This window comes from Elephas maximus, chromosome 5, assembly GCF_024166365.1.
Source record: "Elephas maximus indicus isolate mEleMax1 chromosome 5, mEleMax1 primary haplotype, whole genome shotgun sequence".
NCBI classification, from domain to species: domain Eukaryota; kingdom Metazoa; phylum Chordata; class Mammalia; order Proboscidea; family Elephantidae; genus Elephas; species Elephas maximus.
Genome location: NC_064823.1, coordinates 158,257,215 through 158,277,401, shown reverse-complemented (window position 1 = coordinate 158,277,401; position 20,187 = coordinate 158,257,215). Strand labels below are relative to the sequence as shown.

The window sequence follows — 20,187 nt, the reverse complement described above, 5'->3', positions numbered from 1 at the left end:
ACTTTAACCCTCTCCTGACTTCTGCAGCCTCAAGCAGCCCACGGACTCGTTCCATGTTCGCTTTTACACCCTCAGGGACCAGGAAGACCTTATTCAAAAGAGAGTCTTCTATAGCACACCACCTGGTAAGTAGCAACTCCGATGTGTTAACAAAAATATCAGAAGTTGGAAAGAAACTAATTTTCAGCTGACTGTGTATAAAATGTCATAGGCTTTTATTCCTCAAAACATACAGTAAAACCTAAGAAAGCTGGAACCTGTGTAAGGCAGAAACCTGTCAGAGAAGAAAAATGGAAATATTTTCCACTAATACGGAGGACAGAAAGTGGTAAGACTGCACCCTGTTAAAGACGGAAAACTTGGGAGAGCCAGAAAAACAGGGCCGTCCCGGCGAGTTCCGGCTCTCACAGGTTTCACTGCATTTTTCATTTGGAAGCAAATCCACTTATCTTTCCAAAGTGCTATTTCATCTGTGCAACATATCGTATTTAGAAGAAGAGAATATTTGAATCTGAATATTAGGCCGCCACATCTGATGGTTTTAACGTGTGGCTCCGGGTTCGGCTTTAACCAGGCTGACTCTCTCCCCAGCTGTTGCAGAAACGATGCTGCTCATACTAGCAGTGAACATTTCATTAATATTTACTGGGGCCCTGGCCCTGTGCTTAGCACTCTCTCTTTCTCTCTATATATGACCCCATGTGAGACCCATTGCCTGTATTTTAAACAGGTGCACTTTTTAATAAAAAATCTTCAAAATGGCTTAAGGCAGTTTCATACTAGCGGAAGTAATTTCTTTATTCCCTTTTACAACACTCGTCATACTGTGCTTTTATTAAATATGTATTGTTGTTAGGAGCCGTTGAGTTGGTTCCCACTCATAGTGACCCTGTGCACAACAGAATGAAACACTGCCGGGTTCTGCACCAGCCTCACAATCGTTGTCATGCTTGAGCCCATTGTTGTAGCCACTGTGTCTGTCCGTCACGTGAGGGTCTTCCTCTTTTCCGCTGACCCTCTACTTACCAACCATGATGTCCTTCTCCAGGGGTTGGTTCTTCCTGACAACATGTCCAAAGTATGTGAGACGAAGTCTCATCATCCTTGCTTCTAAGGAGCATTCTGGCTGCATTTCTTCCAAGACAGATTTGTTCATTCTTTTGACAGTTCATGGTATATTCAATATTCTTCGCCCACACCGTGAATCAAAGGCGTCAGTTCTTCCTTATTCATTGTCCAGCTTTCGAATGCATACGAGGCGATTGAAAACACTGTGGCTTGGGTCAGGCAAACCTTAAATATGTGTAGCATGAAATAATTTTGACTTTCTAATATTTCTGTCTCATTGTAGTATGGAGACATTTCAAGAGAAGTTCAAGGCACTTATGAGAATGGAGTCATTTTTCAGAAATGTGCGGTGGTAAGTGTCTGTAGGCGGCTTATACTTCAAGAGACAATAATTGGACTTTGCCCAAATCATTTGTTAATAGAGTCTTCACCGTGTGTTAACCAGGTCACAGGGTTACCTACTAGAACCTCGATACGTGAATGCTCAAGTAACGTACAAGGGATCTTATATTTTATACGGCAACCCCACAGTTGAGACTTTTTTTCTAACAGTTAATTTATTGGTAGTAGAAATCCACTGTGATCGTTTTAAATGGGGAAGAAAGTGTGATGTCTTTTCTCATAGATCATACACATTGATATGGTGCTTGACAGTGAAAAACGTTGTTGAATGCCTGGGGGGTCGTTTAATCTAATTCCATGGGGTGGTTATTTATATTATCCTCATGTTTGCTGTCGTTGTTAGCCACCGTCCTTGAGATGGCTTCCCGACTCGTGGAGACCCCATACAGGGTGAGATTGGCCTGTGGTGATCCATACGATTTCCATTAGCTAATTTTTGGAAGTAGATCATCAGGCCTTTCTTCCTAGTTTGTCTTAGTCTGGGAGCTCCACTGAAACCCGTTCAGCATCACAACACCATGCAAGCCTCCGCTGACAGACGAGTGGTGGCTGTGCATGAGGTACCTTGGCTGGGAATCGAACCCAGGTTTCTTGCATGGGAGGTGAGAATTCTACCACTGAACCTCCACTGCCGCCTGTCCTCGTGTTACATTTTGGACTATAGGGTCTCCCTCTTCTTGTGCCCATCTTTCCAAGGGGTACAGGACACCTATGACAATGTTAGTGCCTTGCCAGGCTTGGAGATCAAGTACTGTATCCTTCCATGATGGAAACCCTGGTGGCATAGTGGTTAAGTGCTACAGCTGCTAACCAAGAGGTCGGCAGTCCGAATCCGCCAGGCACTCCTTGGAAACTCTATGGGGCAGTTCTCCTGTGTCCTATAGGGTCGCTATGAATCAAAATCGACTCGATGGCCGTGGTTGGGTTGGTTACCTTCCCATGAGAAGTGTGCCATCTGGTGGAGAAAGGCTGGTGACTGCAGGGCAGCGTGAGGGTGAAATCAGTGCGTTGATAGGCCTGGTGGTGCCAGGGACAGCTGCCTGAAGGAGGTGAGCGTTGAGCTGAGTAGTTTAGAAGGCACAGGAGTTAGGGACAGAGTGAGTGACCGGAGAACAGGGTAATCTAGAAAGATCAACATGCATGAATAGAGGGCACAGTGACGGATTGCAGTGCGAGGCTAGGGTAAGTGTTTGAAAGAAGCCCAGAGAAGAACATGGACTCAGAGCTGTCTTAGTCATCTAGTGCTGCGGTAACAGAAATACCACCAGTGGGTGGCTTTCACAAACAGAGATTTATTTTGTCACAGTTTAGGAAGCTGTTGTTGTTAGATGCCATTCAATTGGTTCCAAATCGTAGGGACCCTGTGTACAACAGGATGAAACACTGCCCGGTCCTGCGCCGTCCTCATGATCGTTGTTATGTTTGAGTCCATCGTTGCAGCCACTGTGTCCATCCATCTCTCTGAGGGTCTTCCTCTTTTTCGCTGACCCTCTCTACTTTACCAAGCATTATGTCTTTCTCCAGGGACCGATCCCTCCTGATAAGATGTCCAGAGTATGTGAGACACAGTCTCGCCATCCTTGCTTCTAAGGAGCATTCGGATTGTACTTTTTCCAAGACAGATGTGTTCATTCTTTTGGCAGTCCATGGTATATTCAATATTCTTCTCCAACACCACAATTCAAAGGCATCAGTTCTTTTTCAGTCTTCCTTATTCGTTGTCCAGCTTTCACGTGCATATGAGGCGATTGAAAACACCATGGCTTGGGTCAGGTGTACCTTAGTCCTCAAGGTGACATCTTTGCTTTCTAACACTTTAATGAGGTCTGTTGCAGCAGATTTGCCCAATGCAGATGGCATCTGTCTTCCCTCATTTGTCCTTGCCTGTCTCTGTATATGGAGCCCTGGTGGCATGGTGGTTACAACTCGATGGCTAACCAAAAGCTCTGCAGTTCAAAGCCACCAGCCGCTCCTTGGAAACCCTATGGGGCAATGGGTTAGGTTTGGTTTTGGTTTCTCTGAATCTGTGCTGCCTGATACAGTGATATAAAGATATTACTTCAGGTCTTTGTACCACTCAGATGTGATTAGGTTTAGGACACACCCTGCATTGTATGGCTGTGTTAACATAACAAAGAAAACCCTATTCCCAAATGGATCACAGCCACAGGAATAGGGGTCAGGACTCCACCACGTATTTTGAGGGCGGGATGCATTTCAGCCCATAACAGGGGCCATGAATGAGGCCAGCCTCAGAGTCCAGCCCTTGGTTGAGAGGGGCTTAGGCAGCATTCACGCCCCCCAGAGGGAGGGTGGGAAGGAGGCCTCTGAGAAGGGCTTCCTCGCAGTGTGGGGCTCGTCCACCCATGTTGGCTTTGTAGGCAAACCTGTGTGAAGTCCAGGGTGTGGCCACAGGGCCCAAAGCCCTCAGGAACTGATTGGTGACCCTTGTCCTCTGGCCTCCTTACTTCCTTGGGGAGATGGCTAATGTCAGAGATGCCTTCTGGGGCCAGGGCTGATGCTTCTAAGTAACTGAGTCTGCTGTTTGTTTTTCTGGGTGACACCAATGGTCACACACCTGCCTGGGGTGCTGCACTTGGGTCTTTTTTCTTCCAAGTTTTTCTGCAGGTATGATTTCACTGCATCATAGGGTCCCAGATCTTCCAGTGGAGTTTCTGGGTGGTACACATGGTTAAGTGCTCAACTACTAGCCCGAAGGTTGGCAGTTCAAGCCCACCCAGAAGTGCCTCGGAAAGACAGGCCTGGGAGTAGTTCTACTTTGTAACACATGGGGTTGCCCTGAGTTGGAATTGACTCAGTGACAACCAGCAACAACAACAACGTCTTCGAAATTATCTCCAAGGAACAGCTGCACAAGCAAGCGTGTGTCAAAAGCCTCCTGGGGCCTCTCGAGTCAGACGGAGCCTGGTGGGTTGTCAGAAGCTTTGTGAGGTGGCAGAGCTTCCTTCTTCCTGGGAGAGTGGGTGCAGGCACAGGGGGAAGTCGCTCCCCTCAGCAGACCGGAGCTGATCCCAGAGGTGGCATAGCTTCCTTCTTCATGGGAGAGTGGGTGCAGGCACAGGGGGAAGTCGCTCCCCTCAGCAGACTGGAGCTGATCCGTTTCTCCCTGTCCTAGGTGTCTGGGCAGAGCGTACCACAGACGGCTCACGTGTGGCTGCTGGTCAACAACACCAGGTTGCCCTCGGCCGCCAACCTCTCGGACCTGGTGCTGCTGGACAACATCACCGGCCTCACCGTGAGGGAGTCGGCTGGAAATAAGACGTCGGAAGGATTCCAGGCTTTCAGAAGGAAGTTTCTGCAAGGTAACCTCAGAGCGCGCTCAGGTCAGGGATGCAGATGATGAGCATACCTGGGACCCACGGAGGGGGTGGTGTGTGCCAGGCATGTTTTTGTTTTTTCTCTACCTGAAAAACCAAACCAAACCTTTTGCCGTAGCGTCAGTTTCGACTTTTAGTGACACTATTACAAAATAGAAGCACTCCATAGGATTTTCTTAGCTGTAATCTTTATGGAGCCCTGGTGGTACAGTGGTTAAAGCAACTGTTTACTAACTGAAAGGTTGGAGGTTCAAAACCACCAGTGGCTTAAGGGAGAAGGATGTGGCATTCTGCTTCCGTAGAGTTTTACAGCCTTGGAAACCTCATGGGGTCACTAAGAGTCGGAATCAACAGTGGGTTTTTGGTTTTTAATCTTTATGGAAGCAGTTCTCCAGGCCTTTCTTCCGCAGAGCCACTGGGTAGGTTTGAACCGCCAACCTTTTAGGTTTGTAGTCGAGTGTAAGCCACTTAGGTTTGTAGTTGAGTGTGAGCGGCTAGCACCACCCAGGCTCATATCTCTACGTAACCTTTAAAAATAAGTTATATGTAAGAAAGCATTTGCCATTTCAACATTTTTTGCACGTATAATTCAGTGATATTAATTACGTTGGTCATGTTGTGGAGTTCTAGGAATGGTGGTGCCTTCAGCAGCGGAAAAGGGGTAGCTGCTTTGTCTCAGAAGCTGAGTTAGTTAACACCAGGTTTCTCCCATGCCTCACCTTTTACAAAGTCCCCGGAGTTAAGGGAACACGGAAGAGTCTCACAAAAACAAAATGTGCTCAGTTCAGCAATGAGAAGGAATAAAGTGCCGGTACAGGTTACAACGTGGGGGAATCAAAACACGTTACGTTCAGTGGCAGAAGCCAGGCATGAAAGACCACATTCTGTATGGTTCCATTCACCATTGTCGTTGTTTTGTGGTGTCCAGTCGGTTCTGACTCTTCGTGACCCTATAGGACAGAGTAGAACTGCCCCACTGAGCTTCCCAAGCTGTGATCTTTATGGGAGCGGATTGCCGGGTCGTTTCTCTGGCAGAGCTACTGGGAAGGTTTGAACTGCCGACCTTTCAGTTAGCAGCCGAGCGCCTAACCATTGCACCACTAGGGCTCCTTCTATTTATGTTAAATGTCCAAAGTGCACTTGGCTGCTAACTGAAAGGTTGGCGATTCACGTCCACCCAGAGGCACCTCAGAAGAAAGGCCTGGCGACAATCAACTTTTGAAAAATCAACCAGTTCTCCTGTAACACACATGGGGTCTCCACAAGTCAGAGTCAGCTCCATGGCGGGTTGGGTTTTGGTTTTGGACCCAGGGAGAGACCCTGGGTGGTGTAAACTGTTAACACGCTCGGCTGCTAACAAAAAGGTTGGAGGTTCGAGTCTACCCAGAAGTACCTCGGAAAAAAGGCCTGGTGATCTACTTCCCATAAAATCAGCCACAGAAAACCGTATGGAGCACAGTACTCTGACACACGTGGGGTTACTATGAGTGTGAACTGACTTGATGGCAGCTGATTTGTTGTGGTTTTTTTTGGTTTTAGGGGTGGGCGAGGACTGAGGAATGACTGTTACTGGTTACAAGATTTCTTTTTAGGGTGATGGACATTAAATTGTGGTGATGGTAGCACGACGTTGTAAATAGACTAAAATTCCCTGAATTGTACACTTAACGGAGGTGAATTTTGTGCTAGGTAAGTCATACCTTAATGTCTCAGTTTCCTGTGTCTGGGCTAACAGATTAGCACAGACTGGGGAGGCTTAAAACAAATGGAAATGTCTTGTCTCACAGTTCTGGAGCCCAGAAGCCCTCTCGGTACCCCTGGGCTGAATCAAGGTGTTGGCAGGGCCACACTCCCTCGGGGGTTCCAGGAAGTGGAGTTGAGACATCGCTGCCTCCTCCCAAATCGAAATACCACAGTGGGGGCCACTTGCCCCCCCCAGGTCTTGTTTCAGGTTCCTCTCTTTCCCATCCAGGACTCCCAAACCCAAAACCAAACCCATTGCTGTTGAGTTGATTCCGACTCATACCAGCTCTATAGGACAGAGTAGAACTGCTCCATAGGATTTACAAGGAGTGGCTGGCGGGCTCAAACTGCTGACATTTTGGTTAGCAGGCGAACACTTAACCACGTGCCACCAGGGCCTGTTAACTTACCTTGGGGTTTAACTGAGTGCGGCCTCTCCCCAGCAACTGGGCTCCACCTCTCAGGAGCGGACGGGGCAGGCATGTTGGATCTTGACTTCTTGCTGGGAGAGTGCTTTGATCCAGAAACCCTGTCCCCTGGCTCCCAGGGAAGGGTGTAATTAAGCTACCTGGAGATAACTAGAGGCCACGAGGTTGGGACTCTGTGGGTGGACAGGGTGCAGGAACCCATGGGTGCCTTTTCCACCTCCTTTCTTGGCCCCAGCCTCTTGCTGCCTCCCCATGCCAGGGTGAAGGGGACCTTGCCGGTGCCCCCTAGTGCTCACAGAACCCAGCTGCCTGGGGGTGTTAGAAAAAACCAAAACCAAGCCCCTTGCCGTCCAGTTGATTCTAACTTATGGCAACCCTGTGGCAGCAGCTACTATCACACCCACCCAAGGCCTGAGGATCGGGGAAGGAGTCTGTGGAGGGCAGGCTGTGGTGCTGGGAATAGTAGATCCCACCTGAATCCTGAACGAGACTAACAGGTTGTGGATTTCCAGTGTGTGAGCTCAGTGAATCCCAGATTAGTGCTGCTGTAACGGAAATGGAGCCCTGGTGGTGCAGTGGTTAAGAGGTGGACTGCTAACAAGAAAAGGTTGGCAGTTCGAATCCACCAGCTGCTCCTTGGAAACTCTGTGGGGCAGTTCTGCCTCTGAGTTACAGGGTCTCTGTGAGTTGGAATCAACTCAATGGCAATGGGTTTGGTTTTTCTTTTTTGGTAACAGAAATAGCATAAGCAGGTGGTTTTAATGAGCAGAAATGGATTTTCTCACAGTTTAGGAGACTAGAAGTCTGAATTCAGGGCACCGGCTTGAGGGGAAGTCTTTTCCTCTGTCCTCTCTGGGGGATGGTCCTTGTCTCAACTTCTGTGGCCCTGGTGTCCCTTGTTTCCTTGGAGATCTCCAAGTGGCAGCTGTCTTTCCCCATTTGTCTTGTTTCTCTTTCTGCCTGATCTGCTCCTTTGGTATCTGAAAAGTGATTAGGTTTAAGACACACCCGACACTGGTAAGGCCTCATTAGTGTGACAGAGAAAACCCAGTTCTCAAATGGGATTACACCCACAGGTGTAGGGGCTAGGATTCCAACACATAGTTTTGGTGGACACGAGTCAACCCATAACACACCCAGTCCCACGCAGTGCTGGGTGGGGGTGTGCATGGGGGTGCCCAGGTAGGACTCTGGCAAGCAAGAGCAGAGTGGAGCTCCTGTGCTCCCCGACACCCCGTTTTAATGGGAAAAAAGAGGGAGCCCAGGAGCTGAGTAGCCTAGTTGATTCTTCTCCTGTTTACTACTCAGAATTCTCCCTGTTAACAGCGTGTCGGATGGGAAGGACTCCCTGACGGCAGACTTTGGGAGGTGAGGGCGGCCTCCTTTTGAACCCTGAAAGCAAGCTGTGTGGCTGGGCCTGGGGGTGGTGGGTAGCTGCGTGGGGAAAGCCTCTTCTCACCCCGTGTGTCTTCTCTCTGAGCAGCTGGAGATGCCTTTGCTGTCAGCTACATAGCCTCGCTCGTGGCCCGACATGTCAGGGACGGGGAGACCCTGCTGCTCCCGGCCCAGCTCACGTTCCACAGCTCGTCACAGGTACTGCCCCGTCCCTTCTACCTCTGTGCCGTCATAGTGTGAGGGAGATTTAGAGACATTGGCACCCAGGGCACAATATTGCTGTTGTTGTTAGCTGTTGTCGAGGCACCCCGACTCATGGTTGTTGGGTGCCATGTTGAGTCGATTTTGACTCCTAGTGACCCTAAAGGACAGAGAACTGTCCCATAGGGTTTCCAAGGCTGTAATCTTTACTGGAGCAGATTGCCAGGTCTTTCTCCCATGGAGCCGCTGGTGGGTTTGAACCTCCAATCTTCTGATTAGCAGCCTAGTGCTTAACCATTGTGCCACCATGGCTCCTTCCAACTCACGGTAACCCTTGCAAAACTGAATGAAACAGTGCCTGGTCCTGCGCCATCCCCATGATTGGTTGTGGATTGGACCATTGTCATCCACAGGGTTTTCTTTGGCTGATTTTCAAAAGTAGATCACCAGGCCCTACTTCCTGGTCCGTCTTAGTCAGGAAGCTCCGCTGAAACACGTTCAGCATCACAGACAGACAGGTAGTGGCTGTGTATGAGGTGTGCTGGCCAGGAATTGACCCAGGTCTTCTGTATGAAAGGTGAGAATTCTATACTATCTGTTAGTTCATCCCTTGATTGATTCATTCCGTGGTGTCGTGGGCTCTGGGCTCTGACACACGTTGCCACAAACCTGTCTCTGTGAGTAACTCTCCTTGGGACCTTGAGAAAGTTACTTGCCCCTTCTGGGCCTCACGCAGGGTTATTATAAAGACAACTTGGACATGTTATCAGGAGGGACCAGTCCCTGGAGAAGGACATCATGCCTGGTAAAGTAGACGGTCAGTGAAAAAGAGGAAAACCCTCAACAAGATGGATTGACACAGTGGCTCAACGATGGGCCCAAACGTAGCGATGACTATGAGGATAGTACAGGACCAGGCAGTGTTTTCTTCTGTTGTACGTGGGGTCCCTGTGAGTCAGTACCAACTTGGTGGCATCTGACAGCAACAGCAACAGATGGCTTTAAAGAAAAGAAATCTATCGTCTCCCAATTCTGGAGGCTGGAAGTCAAGTCAGGGTGTCGGCCATGTTGATTCCTTTTGAGGATTTGAGTGAGGCACCGTCCCATGCTCCTGTCCCAGCTTCTGGTGTTCCTTGGTGTTCCTCTGCTGCTTGTGGATGTGGCCTCATGTGGTGTCACCCCCGGGTGTGACCGTCTCATGCCTGTCCTCTAAGACACCACTGGGAACGGATAAGGAGCCACTCTACTCCTCTGTGACCTGGGTAACTGATAGTATCTTCAAAGAAAGACCTTATTTCTCCAAACAGGGTCACATTCACCTGTTGAGGAGGTAGGACTTTAACATTTCTTTTCTGGGGACACAGTTAAATCCATAACACCAAGTAAGTTAAAATAAAAAGTTAAGATAGGGCAATAGTTTGCACTCGAAAGCCAAAATGAAACCAGAAACCTCCATCTCCTCACATAGGAGTATCAGGACTCTGCGAGCTCTGACGAAGCTCTGACGCACCCAGGGGGCACCATGGGAAGTGCAAGCCCTGGGTGGGTGGACTTGGGCATGGGGCGCGGCTCCCTGGCTCACTCCAGTATGACCTTCCCAGCCCCGTCACACCCAGACGTCGCCCTGTCTATTAATCCGATTCTTGGTTTGTGTACGATACTGACTCTTCTACCCCCAGCCTCCTCCCCACACTGCTGCCACTGGATTGTCAGCTCCACGTGACAAGAGACCTCATCTGTCATATTCACAGCCGTGTCCCCAGTGCCAAAAATAGAGGCTGACACATATCAAAACCAAAAGGCCAAACCTGTTGTCATCAAGTCGATTCCAACTCATTGTGACCCTATAGGACAAAATAGAACTGCCCCATTGGGTTTCCAAGGAATGGCTGGTGGATTCGAACTGCCAACATTTTGGTTAGCAGCCATGGCTCTTAACTACTGCGCCACCAGGTGCTCAGTAAATATTTGTTTCCCCACCTGTCTGTCAGTTTGTCATGGTTTGGTGGCTTGGGTGTTGCTGTGATGCTGGAAGCTGTGACACTGCTATTCCAAATACCAGCGGGGTCACCCATGGTGGACAGGTTTCACTGGAGCTTCCAGACTAAGACAGACTAGGAGAAAAGGCCTGATGACTTGTTTCCCAAAATTAGTGGGTGAAAACCCTATGGATCACAAGAGAACATTGTCTGATACAGTGCTGGAAGTCGAGCCCCCTAGGTTGGAAGGCACACGGAATAGACAGTGGTCGCAACAATGGGTTTGAGCACGCCAATGATCGTGAGGATGCCGCAGGACTGGGCAGTGTTTTGATCTGTTGTACATGGGGTCGCCATGAATTTGGAGCCAACTGGATGGCAACTAACAACAACATACGTTCTCAGTGGCAGAGTGTGAGGAGGCATTAAGATAGACCCATAGGGAGCTGGCATTTGGGGGCAAGGGGTGCATTAGAATGAAAGGGGAACCCACCTAGTCCCGACAGAGCCCAGCAGCTTTTTCCACCTTACTTGATGGAAGCCGATGCTCAGAGAGTTCCAGGAACCAGCTGCAGGGCGCACACCTGGGCATCTTTGAGGTCAGCACTCAAGCCTGTACTAACTCCAGCCCCAAGTGTTTCACCACACGGCCATACTGCAAATAATTTCCTTGGTTATTTGGGAAACTGGTGTTTGGATGCCACATGTGCCTTCAGTAGAGAAAGAGGGGTCCTGATTCCATCGATCTTTCCCCCAAAGGGGTTGTAAGACCTGTGCAAATCCCCACCCCCCACCTACAGCTCCAGGGCCTGTTGCAGCTACAGACACGGTGGGTTGGAAATATTACCACATGTATTCTGCTGTATCGGAGATCCAAAAACTGTCGACCAAAGCATTTCCTCTTCTTTTTTCTAGAACAGAACACAGCTTAAAGCCCTTTTCGCCATCACAGCAGAAGAAAAGGTAACGGTAAGAGAAAAGACAGGACTTGCACACCATCGTTATGCAAATGTGTCTTTTGTGCCTGCGGTGTGCTGGCCTCTTGCTTGTCCTCAGAGCCAAGGGGAGGGCCTGTAGCTAGCCTTGGCACCACAGACGAATGGTGAGGCTGTGGACTTCATGCTGTCTTTCACATCTCCAGCATGTCCCCAGTGTGGCTTGAGGAGGTATAGCTAGCTTACCATCCTCTGTACCCCAGTGGAGCCCCTGGGGGGTGCAAACTGTTAACCCACTTGGCTGCCAGCTGAAAAGTTGGAGGTTCGAGTACACCCAGATGCACCTCGGAAGAAAGGTCTGGCAATACACTTTCAAAAAATCAGCCATTGAAAACCCCATGGAGTGCAGTTCTACTCTGACACACAGGAGGTCACCGTGAGTCGGTGTCAACTGGGCAGCACCTGGTTGGTTGGTTGGTTGGTATCCCTGATGACCCTTCCGTCTGGGCAAGATGGATCAGGCTACTGCCTGGACAGGCTGAGGTTCCACCTATTCCCCTGTGTTCCTACCTGCCCCTGGTGTGCCCCGCCTGGTCCAGCTGGTGGTGAGGCTTTGTTTTCATGGATCTTTACAGAGCGTGGGGTCCTGGAGGGCTCTCTGCTGTTCGCCACTAATCTTTCAGGTTTTTGTTCATCAGTTTGATCCTTCACACTCGTGCTCTCACTCACTCGTTCACGTAGTCATCACGTGTTTGTTCACTGTGTAGCAACAGTGCACGTTTCTCACGCAACAGTCGTGACGGTGCTGCAGGGCTGGGCAACATTTCTTTCTTTATACACGTAAGGTGCTTGTGAGATGAAGCTGACTCACCACAACCAACAACCACAACAACAACAACGTGATAGGCTTTCTACAGAATTTACATGTGCCAAATCATTTCATCTTCACCACAATCTTGTGAGATAGATTCTATTTTTAAGTGACTTCCATCTCACAGATGGGGAAACTGAGGCACAGCCAGGTCAAGTAACTTGCCCAAGGTCACATCATATTAGGAATTGAATTGTATCCCCTAAAACTGTGTATTGGAATCCTAACCCCTATACCTGCAGATGTAATTCCATTTTGGAATAGCATTTTCTTTGTTATGTGAATGAGGCCATGTCAGTGTGGGGTGTGTCTTAAACCTGATGATTTTTGAGGCATAAAAAGAGCAGGTTAGACACAGAGAGAAGCAAGCACAAATGAGGGAAAGATGGATGCCACGTGGAGATCCCCAAGGAACCAAGGAACGCACAGAACACTTGTGAAACTGACGCGAGGATCTTCTCCCAGAGCCCTCAGGGAGAGCCTTCCCCTAGAGCCCAAGAACGCATTGGTGTCGAGTTGATTCGCAGCGACCCTGTAGGACAGGGTAGAACTGCCCCATAGGATTTCCAAAGGCTATAATTTTTTTTTTTATTATTATTGTACTTTAGATGAAGGTTTACAGAACAAACTAGCTTCTCATTAAACAGTTAGTACACATACTGTTTTATGACATTGGTTAACTACCCCATGACATGTCAGCACTCTCCCTTCTTGACCTTGGGTTCCCTATTACCAGCTTTCTGGTCCCCTGCTGCCTTCTAGTCCTTGCCCCTGAGCTGGCGTGCCCCTTTAGTCTGGTTTTGTTTTATGGGCCTGTCTAATCTTTGGCTGAAAGGTGAAACTCAAAAGTGACTTTATTACTGAGCTGAAAGGGTGTCTGGGTCCATACTCTCAGGGTTTCTCCGGTCTGTCCGGCCAGCAAGTTTGGTTTTTCTTTTTGAGTTAGAATTTTCTTCTACATTTTTCTCCAGCTCTGTCCAGGACCTTCTACTGTGATCCCGGTCAGAGCAGTCAGTGGTGGTAGCCGGGCACCATCTAGTTTTATTGGACTCAGTCTGGTGGAGGCCGTGGTAGATGTGATCCATTAGTCCTTTGGACTAATTTTTCCCTTGTATCTTTAGTTTTCTTCATTCTCCCTTGCTCCCAAAGGGGTGAGACCAGTGGAGTATCCTAGATGGCTGCTCACAGGCTTTTAAGACCCCAGACGCTATTCACCAAAGTAGAACGTAGAACATATTCTTTTTAAACTGTATTATGCCAATTGAGCTAGATGTTTCTCTTGACCGTGGTCCCCACATCAAGGCTGTAGTCTTTGCGGAAGCAAACTGCTGCATCTTTCTCCTTTGGAACAACTGGTGGGTTCAAATTGCTGACCTTTCATTTAGTAGCCAAGCGCTTAACCACTGCACCACCAGGGTTCCTTCCCCTATAGCAGGTTCCCTGAATTTGTCTCCCGAACTGCAAGAAAATATATTTCTGTTTGTTGAGGCCACCCACTTGTGGTATTTCTGTTATAGCAGCACTAACTAACTAAGACAGATGGCTAGTGTGTCAGGGGCCCCCGACCCATGCTGAGGTCCGGTGATTCTCTAGGAGGACTCCCAGGACTCAGCACACAGTTGTACTCATGGCTGTGATTTCTTACAGTGACAGGATAGAGCAAGACCAGCACAGGGAAGGGGCACGTGCGGCCGGGTCTGGGGAACCCAGGCCTAAGTGTCCAAGAGTTCTCTCCCTGTGGAATCACACAGGACTCGCTGAACTCCCCCAACAGTGACTGTGACAACACAAGTGAGATTGTCTACCAGGGATGCACGTTAGAGACTCAGTGCTCAGCGTCTTCACTGGGGGCTGGTCACGTAGGCATCTCCTGCCTGGCACGTGGCAAGGTTCCAAACTCCCAGAAGAGCAGCTGTTCGGCGTAAACCACATAGTGTGCACGACAGTTTAGCCTGGTGAGCCACTCATCAAGAAATGGTGGGGCGGGGGGTTGGGTGGGGAACAACAAACCAAACCTGTTGTTGTGAAGTTGATTCTGACTCATGGTGACCCCATGTGGTACAGAGTAGAACTGCCCCATAGGGTTACCTTGGCCATAATCTTTGTTGTTGTTGTTAGGAGTCATCGAGTCAGTTCTGACTCATTGCAACCCTGTGTACAAAATAATGAAACACTGCCGGGTCCTGCGCCATCCTCACAATTATTGTTATGCTTGAGTCCATTGTTGCAGCCACTGTGTCAATCCATTTCGTTGAGGGTCGTCCTCTTTTTTTCTGACCCTCTGCTTTACCAAGCACTGGATGGGTTGGACCTCTTCCTTTAGTACCATCAGTTCCTGATCACATGCTACCTCCTGAAACGGTTGAATATCGACGAATTCTTTTTTTTAAATTGTGCTTTAAGTGAAAGTTTACAATTCAAATCAGTTTCTCATACAAAAACTTATACACACATTGTTATGTGGCCCTAGTTGCTCTCCCTACAATGTGACAGCACACGCCTCCTCTCCACCCTGTATCTCCCATGTCCATTTAACCAGCTCCTGTCCCCTTCTGCCTTCTCATCTCGCCTCTGGGCAGGAGCTCCCCACATAGTCTCATGGGTCTACTTGAGCCAAGAAGTACACTCCTCACCAGTATCATTTTCTGTCTTAGAATCCAGTCTAATCTTTGAAGAGTTGGCTTCGGGAATGGTTTAGTTCTGGGCTAACAGAGAGTCTAGGGGCCATGTCTTCTGGGGTCCCTCCAGTCTCGGTCAGACCATCAAGTCTGGCCTTTTTACTAGAATTTGAGTTCTGCACCCCATTTTTCTCCCGGCCCATCAGGGACTCTCTCTTGTGTTCCCTGTCAGGGCGTCAACCAGTTCTTTTTAGTATAGTGACTCTGTATTGCTTCCATCTTCTTTTGATGCTTCCTGTGTAGTTTAATATTTTCTCTATAGAATGCTTCAGTATTGCAAGTCGAGGCTTGAATTCTTTCTTCAGTTCTTTCAGCTTAAGAAATGCCAAGCATGTTCTTCCCTTTTGGTTTTCTATCTCCAGGTGTTTGCGCATGTTGTTATAATACTTTATCTTCTCGAGCCACCCTTTGAAATTTTTTTGTTCTGCTCTTTTACTACATCATTTCTACCTTTTGCTTTAGCTACTCAATGTTCAAGAGCAAGTTTCAAAGTGTCTTCTGACATCCATTTTGGTCTTTTCTTTCTTTCCTGTCTTTTTGATGACCTATTGCTTTCTTCATGTATGATGTCCTTGGTATCATTCCACAGTTCCTCTGGTTTTTGATCATTAGTTTTCAACACTTCGAATCTGTTCTTGAGATGGTCTCTAAATTCAGGTAGAATATACTCAAGGTCGTACTTTGACTGTCATAGACTTGTTCTAATTTGCTTCAGCTTCAACTTCAACTTGCATATGAGCAATTGATGATCCATTCTGCAGTCAGCCCCTGGCTTTGTTCTGACTGATGATATTGAGCTTTTCCATCATCTCTTCCCCAGAGGTAGTCGATTTGATCCCCGTGTATTCCATCTGGCGAGGTCCACGTGTATGGTCACTGTTTATGTTGTTGAATAAAGGTATTTCCAACGAATAGGTCTTTGGTCTTGCACAATTCCACCGTGCTGTGTATCACCAGAGCTGTATTTTTCAACTTTGTGTTGTTTCCAACTTTCACGTTCCAATTACCAGTAATTATCAATGCATCCTTATTGCATGTTTGATCCATTTCAGACTGTGGAAGTTGGTAAAAATCTTCAATTTCTTAATCTTTGGCCTTAGTGGTTGGTGTGTAAATTTGAATAATAGTCATAGTAACTGGTCTTCCTTGGGAAGACCATTCCTCCCATAGATATTATCCTGTCATTAACAGCGATGTACTTCAGGATAGATCTTGAAATGTTCTTTTTGATGATGAATGCGGTGCCATTATTCTTTGAGTCATCATTCCTGGCATAGTAAACCATATTGTTGTCTGAATCCAAATAGCCAATACCAGTCCATTTGAGCTCATTAATGCCTAGGATATCAATGCTTTTGCATTCCATTTCTTTTTTGATGGTTTTCAATTTTCTTAGATTCATACTTCATACGTTCTATGTTCAGATTGTTAGTGTTTGCAGTTTGCAGCTCTTCTCATTTTGAGTCCTGCCACATCAGCAAATGAAAGTCCAGAAAGCTTGACTCCACCCACATCATTAAGGTCAACTCCACTTTGAGGAGGCAGCTCTTCTCCAGTTGCTTTTTGACTGCCTTCCAACCTGAGGGGCTCATCTTCCAGCACTATATCAGACAATGTTCCGCTTTTATTCATAAGGTTTTCAGTGGCTAAATCTTTTCAGAAGTAGCCTGATGGGTTCTTCTTCCTAGTGTGTCTTAGTCTGAAAGCTCAGCTGAAACCTGTCTGCCATGGGTAACCCTACAGTACAACAACCTGACAGACTTGTGAGACCTGTAATTTTCATGGAAGCAAATTGCTAGGCCTTTCTTCTGTAGTGCTGCTGGATGAGTTCGACTGCCAGTCTTTAGGTGAGTAGCTGAGTGCAAACCATTTTTGGCCACCCAGGGACCTGAAATAGTGGGAACCTTCCCCAAATCAAAGTTCTAGATATCAGCCAGGGGCCAATCTTGCCAGCAGCCCTTTCTAGGGGTAGCAGTCTCAGGCCTCGTGTGGGAACTCCGCACAGCTAGCAAGTGGTGGAGCCAGGACTTGAACCCAGGCAGTTTGGCTCCAGAGCACGTGCTGTTAAGCAGTGGACCACACTGCTGCCCAGTGAGCTGGAGCCCCGGAGCAGAAGAGACGGAAATAAAGCCTGGAGCAAGCTGACCGTGTAGTGGGGAGTCAGGTACACAGTAAAACAAATGTCCTCACTGGTCTGTGGGCTCTTTGCTGGTGGGGTCACATCTGATACATCCCTGTGTCCCCATGTGCCTCACTGCCAGGGACGGGTTACCCAATAAGCAAGGTATGCGCAGGCTTACTTTTGTTTACTTACTGATCTGTAGTGCACCATTTCACTTGTTTTTTATCACATCTGTGAAATGGTGCACTGCAGGTTAGCAAGTAAACACAATTAGGGTGGTGCGTACCTTGCTTATTGGTTACCTTGCCCTTGAAGTAAGTTACTGCTATGGTGCTTAGCAGGTAAATGTCCCTTGATTGTTCTTATCGTCACCAGTGACGGTGATTGCTGATCAGTGGAGGAGGTGGCAGGTGGCCACAACAGAGGACCTTCATGGAGCTGACCTGTATGAACTGACCCTCCTTGTCCCCAGCCCTCTGATGTGGATGGAGACGAGCAGTACCCAGGTCCTCGGGGCTGCCCATAGCCCATAGCCCATAGCCCATAGCCCATAGCCCATAGCCGGTACATTGTCTTCAGGAGAAACAAGAAAAGGGGTCCCCAATGGGGTGCAGCTCCAGGGGTGTAAGGCCTGGCACTGGGGCGAGGGCTGGATTTTAGCCCCTGTTAGGAGCCCTTTGGAGCCCTGGTGGTACAGTGGTTAAGAGCTCAGGCTGCTAATCAAAAAAAGGTCGGCAGTTTGAATCCACCAGCTGCTCCTTAGAAACTCTATGGGGCAGGTCTACTCTGCCTTATAGGGTCATTATGAGTCGGAATCGACTCGATGGCAATGGGTTTGGTTTTCTGTTTGGTTTAGGAGGCTTATCCAGGGACTGGTCCCTCCTGATAACATGTCCAAAGTTCGTGAGATGAAGTCTTGCCATCCTTGCTTTGAGACTTCATCTCACGTACTTTGGACATGTTATCAGGAGGGATCAGTCCCTGGAGAAGGACATCATTGTTAGTAAAGTAGACCTTCAATGAGATGGATTGACTCAGTCCCTGCAACAATGGGCTCAACCATACAATGATTGTAAGGATGGTGTAGGACCAGGCGGTGTTTCATTGTGTCGCACATGAGATCACTATGAGTTGGAGCCGGCTCCACGGCACCTAAAAACAACAACAGAGCCCTCGTGACCCAGTGGTTAAAGTGCTCAGCTGCTAACAGAAAGGTCAGGGTTCCAATCTACCAGTAGCTCTGCAGGAGAAAGATGTGGCAATTGGCTCCAGTAAAGATTCCACCCCCCCCAAAAAAAACCCAGAAAACAAACCCAAACCCACTGCTATTGAGTCGATTCCAACTCAAAGCGACCCTGTAAGGCAGAGTAGAAGTGCCCCTGAGGGTTTCCAAGGCTGAAATCCGTGCAGAAGCAGTCTTGCCCCTTCCACCCCTGGTCCATGCGGTGGCCATCTTCCTTAAAACCCAAACTTGCCTGCTCAGTGTTCTCGAGGGGTTCCCACTGCCTGCTGGATGAGGCCCAAGACCTTCGGTTTAGTATTCAGGATCCGTCAGGAAAGTTGACCCCACCGCCCATCTGTCAGTCTGTCACACTGTGGTGGCTTGTGTGTTGCTAGGAAGGAAGGCCTGGTGATGTGCTCCCCAAAATTAGCCAGTGCAAACCCTGTGGGTCGCAGGAGATCCGACCTGCTTGCTGTGGCCGTGTCATCAGTAGGGATCAGCTGGTAAAGGAGGACGTCATGTCTGGTGAAGGAGAGGGCCAGTGAGGGCGAGGGAGACCCTCAGCGGGATGGACTGGCTCAGTAGCTGCAACGGTGGACTCAAACCTGCTGACGATGGTGAGGGCGACGCAGGACAGGGCGGTGTTTTTGTTCTGTTGTTCATGGAGTCGCCGTGAGTTGAAGCTGACTCGATGGCAGCTCACAACTGTTTCTTGGTGCCATTGGGTTTACCTGTCTTACACATCTCTCTGGTTTTGCACAGGCTGCTCTTTTCCTACTTGCCTTTTGAATTCTCGAGAAGCTCATAAAATCTCTCAGAACACCGTCTGGCTTCTTCACTGTGGTTCCCTAGCACTGCAGTTCTCGGCTCCCCCTCGCGGACTGGTTGTGCCCTCTGCTGGGATCTCTGGCTCTGGACTCTCTGTGAAGCCCTTGTCATTTTTCTATTGAGATTATTCTCCTGGTTGGCACCTATTGCACTATTGTTGGCATCCGAACGGAATTTTTGTCTTGCAAGAGACTTTACAGAATTCTGAATTTTATGCAAATAACACGCACCGCTGGCGCTCATGAAAATACCTTACAGGGGAGGGAATGGCCGGCAAACAAACAGAAGGCTCGTGTGATTTGTATAAAAATATAGTACCTAGTCCCTCTTCCTCCTTTTATAGAGTAAAAACCTCAGGTCCAGAGAGACTCCAGGAACTGGCCAAGGTGCCACAGCTAGAAGACACCATTGCAGGACAGAATAATGCCCTAATAGATTGTCTGATCCAGCCTCATTCAATAGACTAGTAAGTTAGCAAAGCTGAGAATCAGCCGGTGAAAACCCCATGGATCACAGCAGAACATTGTCAAGTATAATGCTGGCCGATGAGCCCCCCAGGTTGGAAGGCACTCAAGATACGACTGGGGAGGAGCTGCCTCCTCAAAGTAAAGTCAACCTTAATGACGCGGATGGAGTCAAGCTTTCCGGACCTTCATTTGCTGATGTGGCAGGACTCAAAATGAGAAGCAACAGTTGCAAACACCCATTAGTAATCGGAATGTGAGTGAAGATGGCACAGGACCAGGCAAGGTTTCTTTGTGTTGTATGTAGGGTCGCCATGCGTTGGAGCTGACCGTATAGGCAGCTAGCATCACCACCTGTGTGTGATTCCCTCTGAGCTCTTGCTCTTGGCCAAATTGTCGGCTGGGAGGCCAAGGGTCAGTCTGCTCTCGGTGGTGCCCCTCAGGGGCTGTGGGACAAGTCACTGCCTTGTTCTTGGATATTTTGCTCAAAGTAAAGGATTTGAACTAAATTGC

At 48.5% G+C, this 20,187-nt stretch overlaps 1 protein-coding gene across 4 annotated transcripts in view; it reads left to right on the top strand.

The window, feature by feature from the left end:
• Positions 1-20,187, top strand: part of EVC2 (EvC ciliary complex subunit 2) — a 198,472-nt gene that overhangs the window by 20,248 nt on the left and 158,037 nt on the right. For 3 of the 4 annotated variants that reach the window (XR_007517705.1, XM_049886523.1, XM_049886521.1), the window contains exons 3-7: positions 28-125; positions 1,352-1,420; positions 4,607-4,793; positions 8,463-8,572; positions 11,470-11,523. Coding sequence is in view for 3 of the 4 variants with exons in the window: in XM_049886521.1 (XP_049742478.1) it covers positions 28-125; positions 1,352-1,420; positions 4,607-4,793; positions 8,463-8,572; positions 11,470-11,523 (518 nt within the window). In the remaining variant the exon portion in view is untranslated. The remainder of the gene's footprint in view (positions 1-27; positions 126-1,351; positions 1,421-4,606; positions 4,794-8,462; positions 8,573-11,469; positions 11,524-20,187) is intronic. The other variant, XM_049886522.1, reaches the window with a different exon arrangement.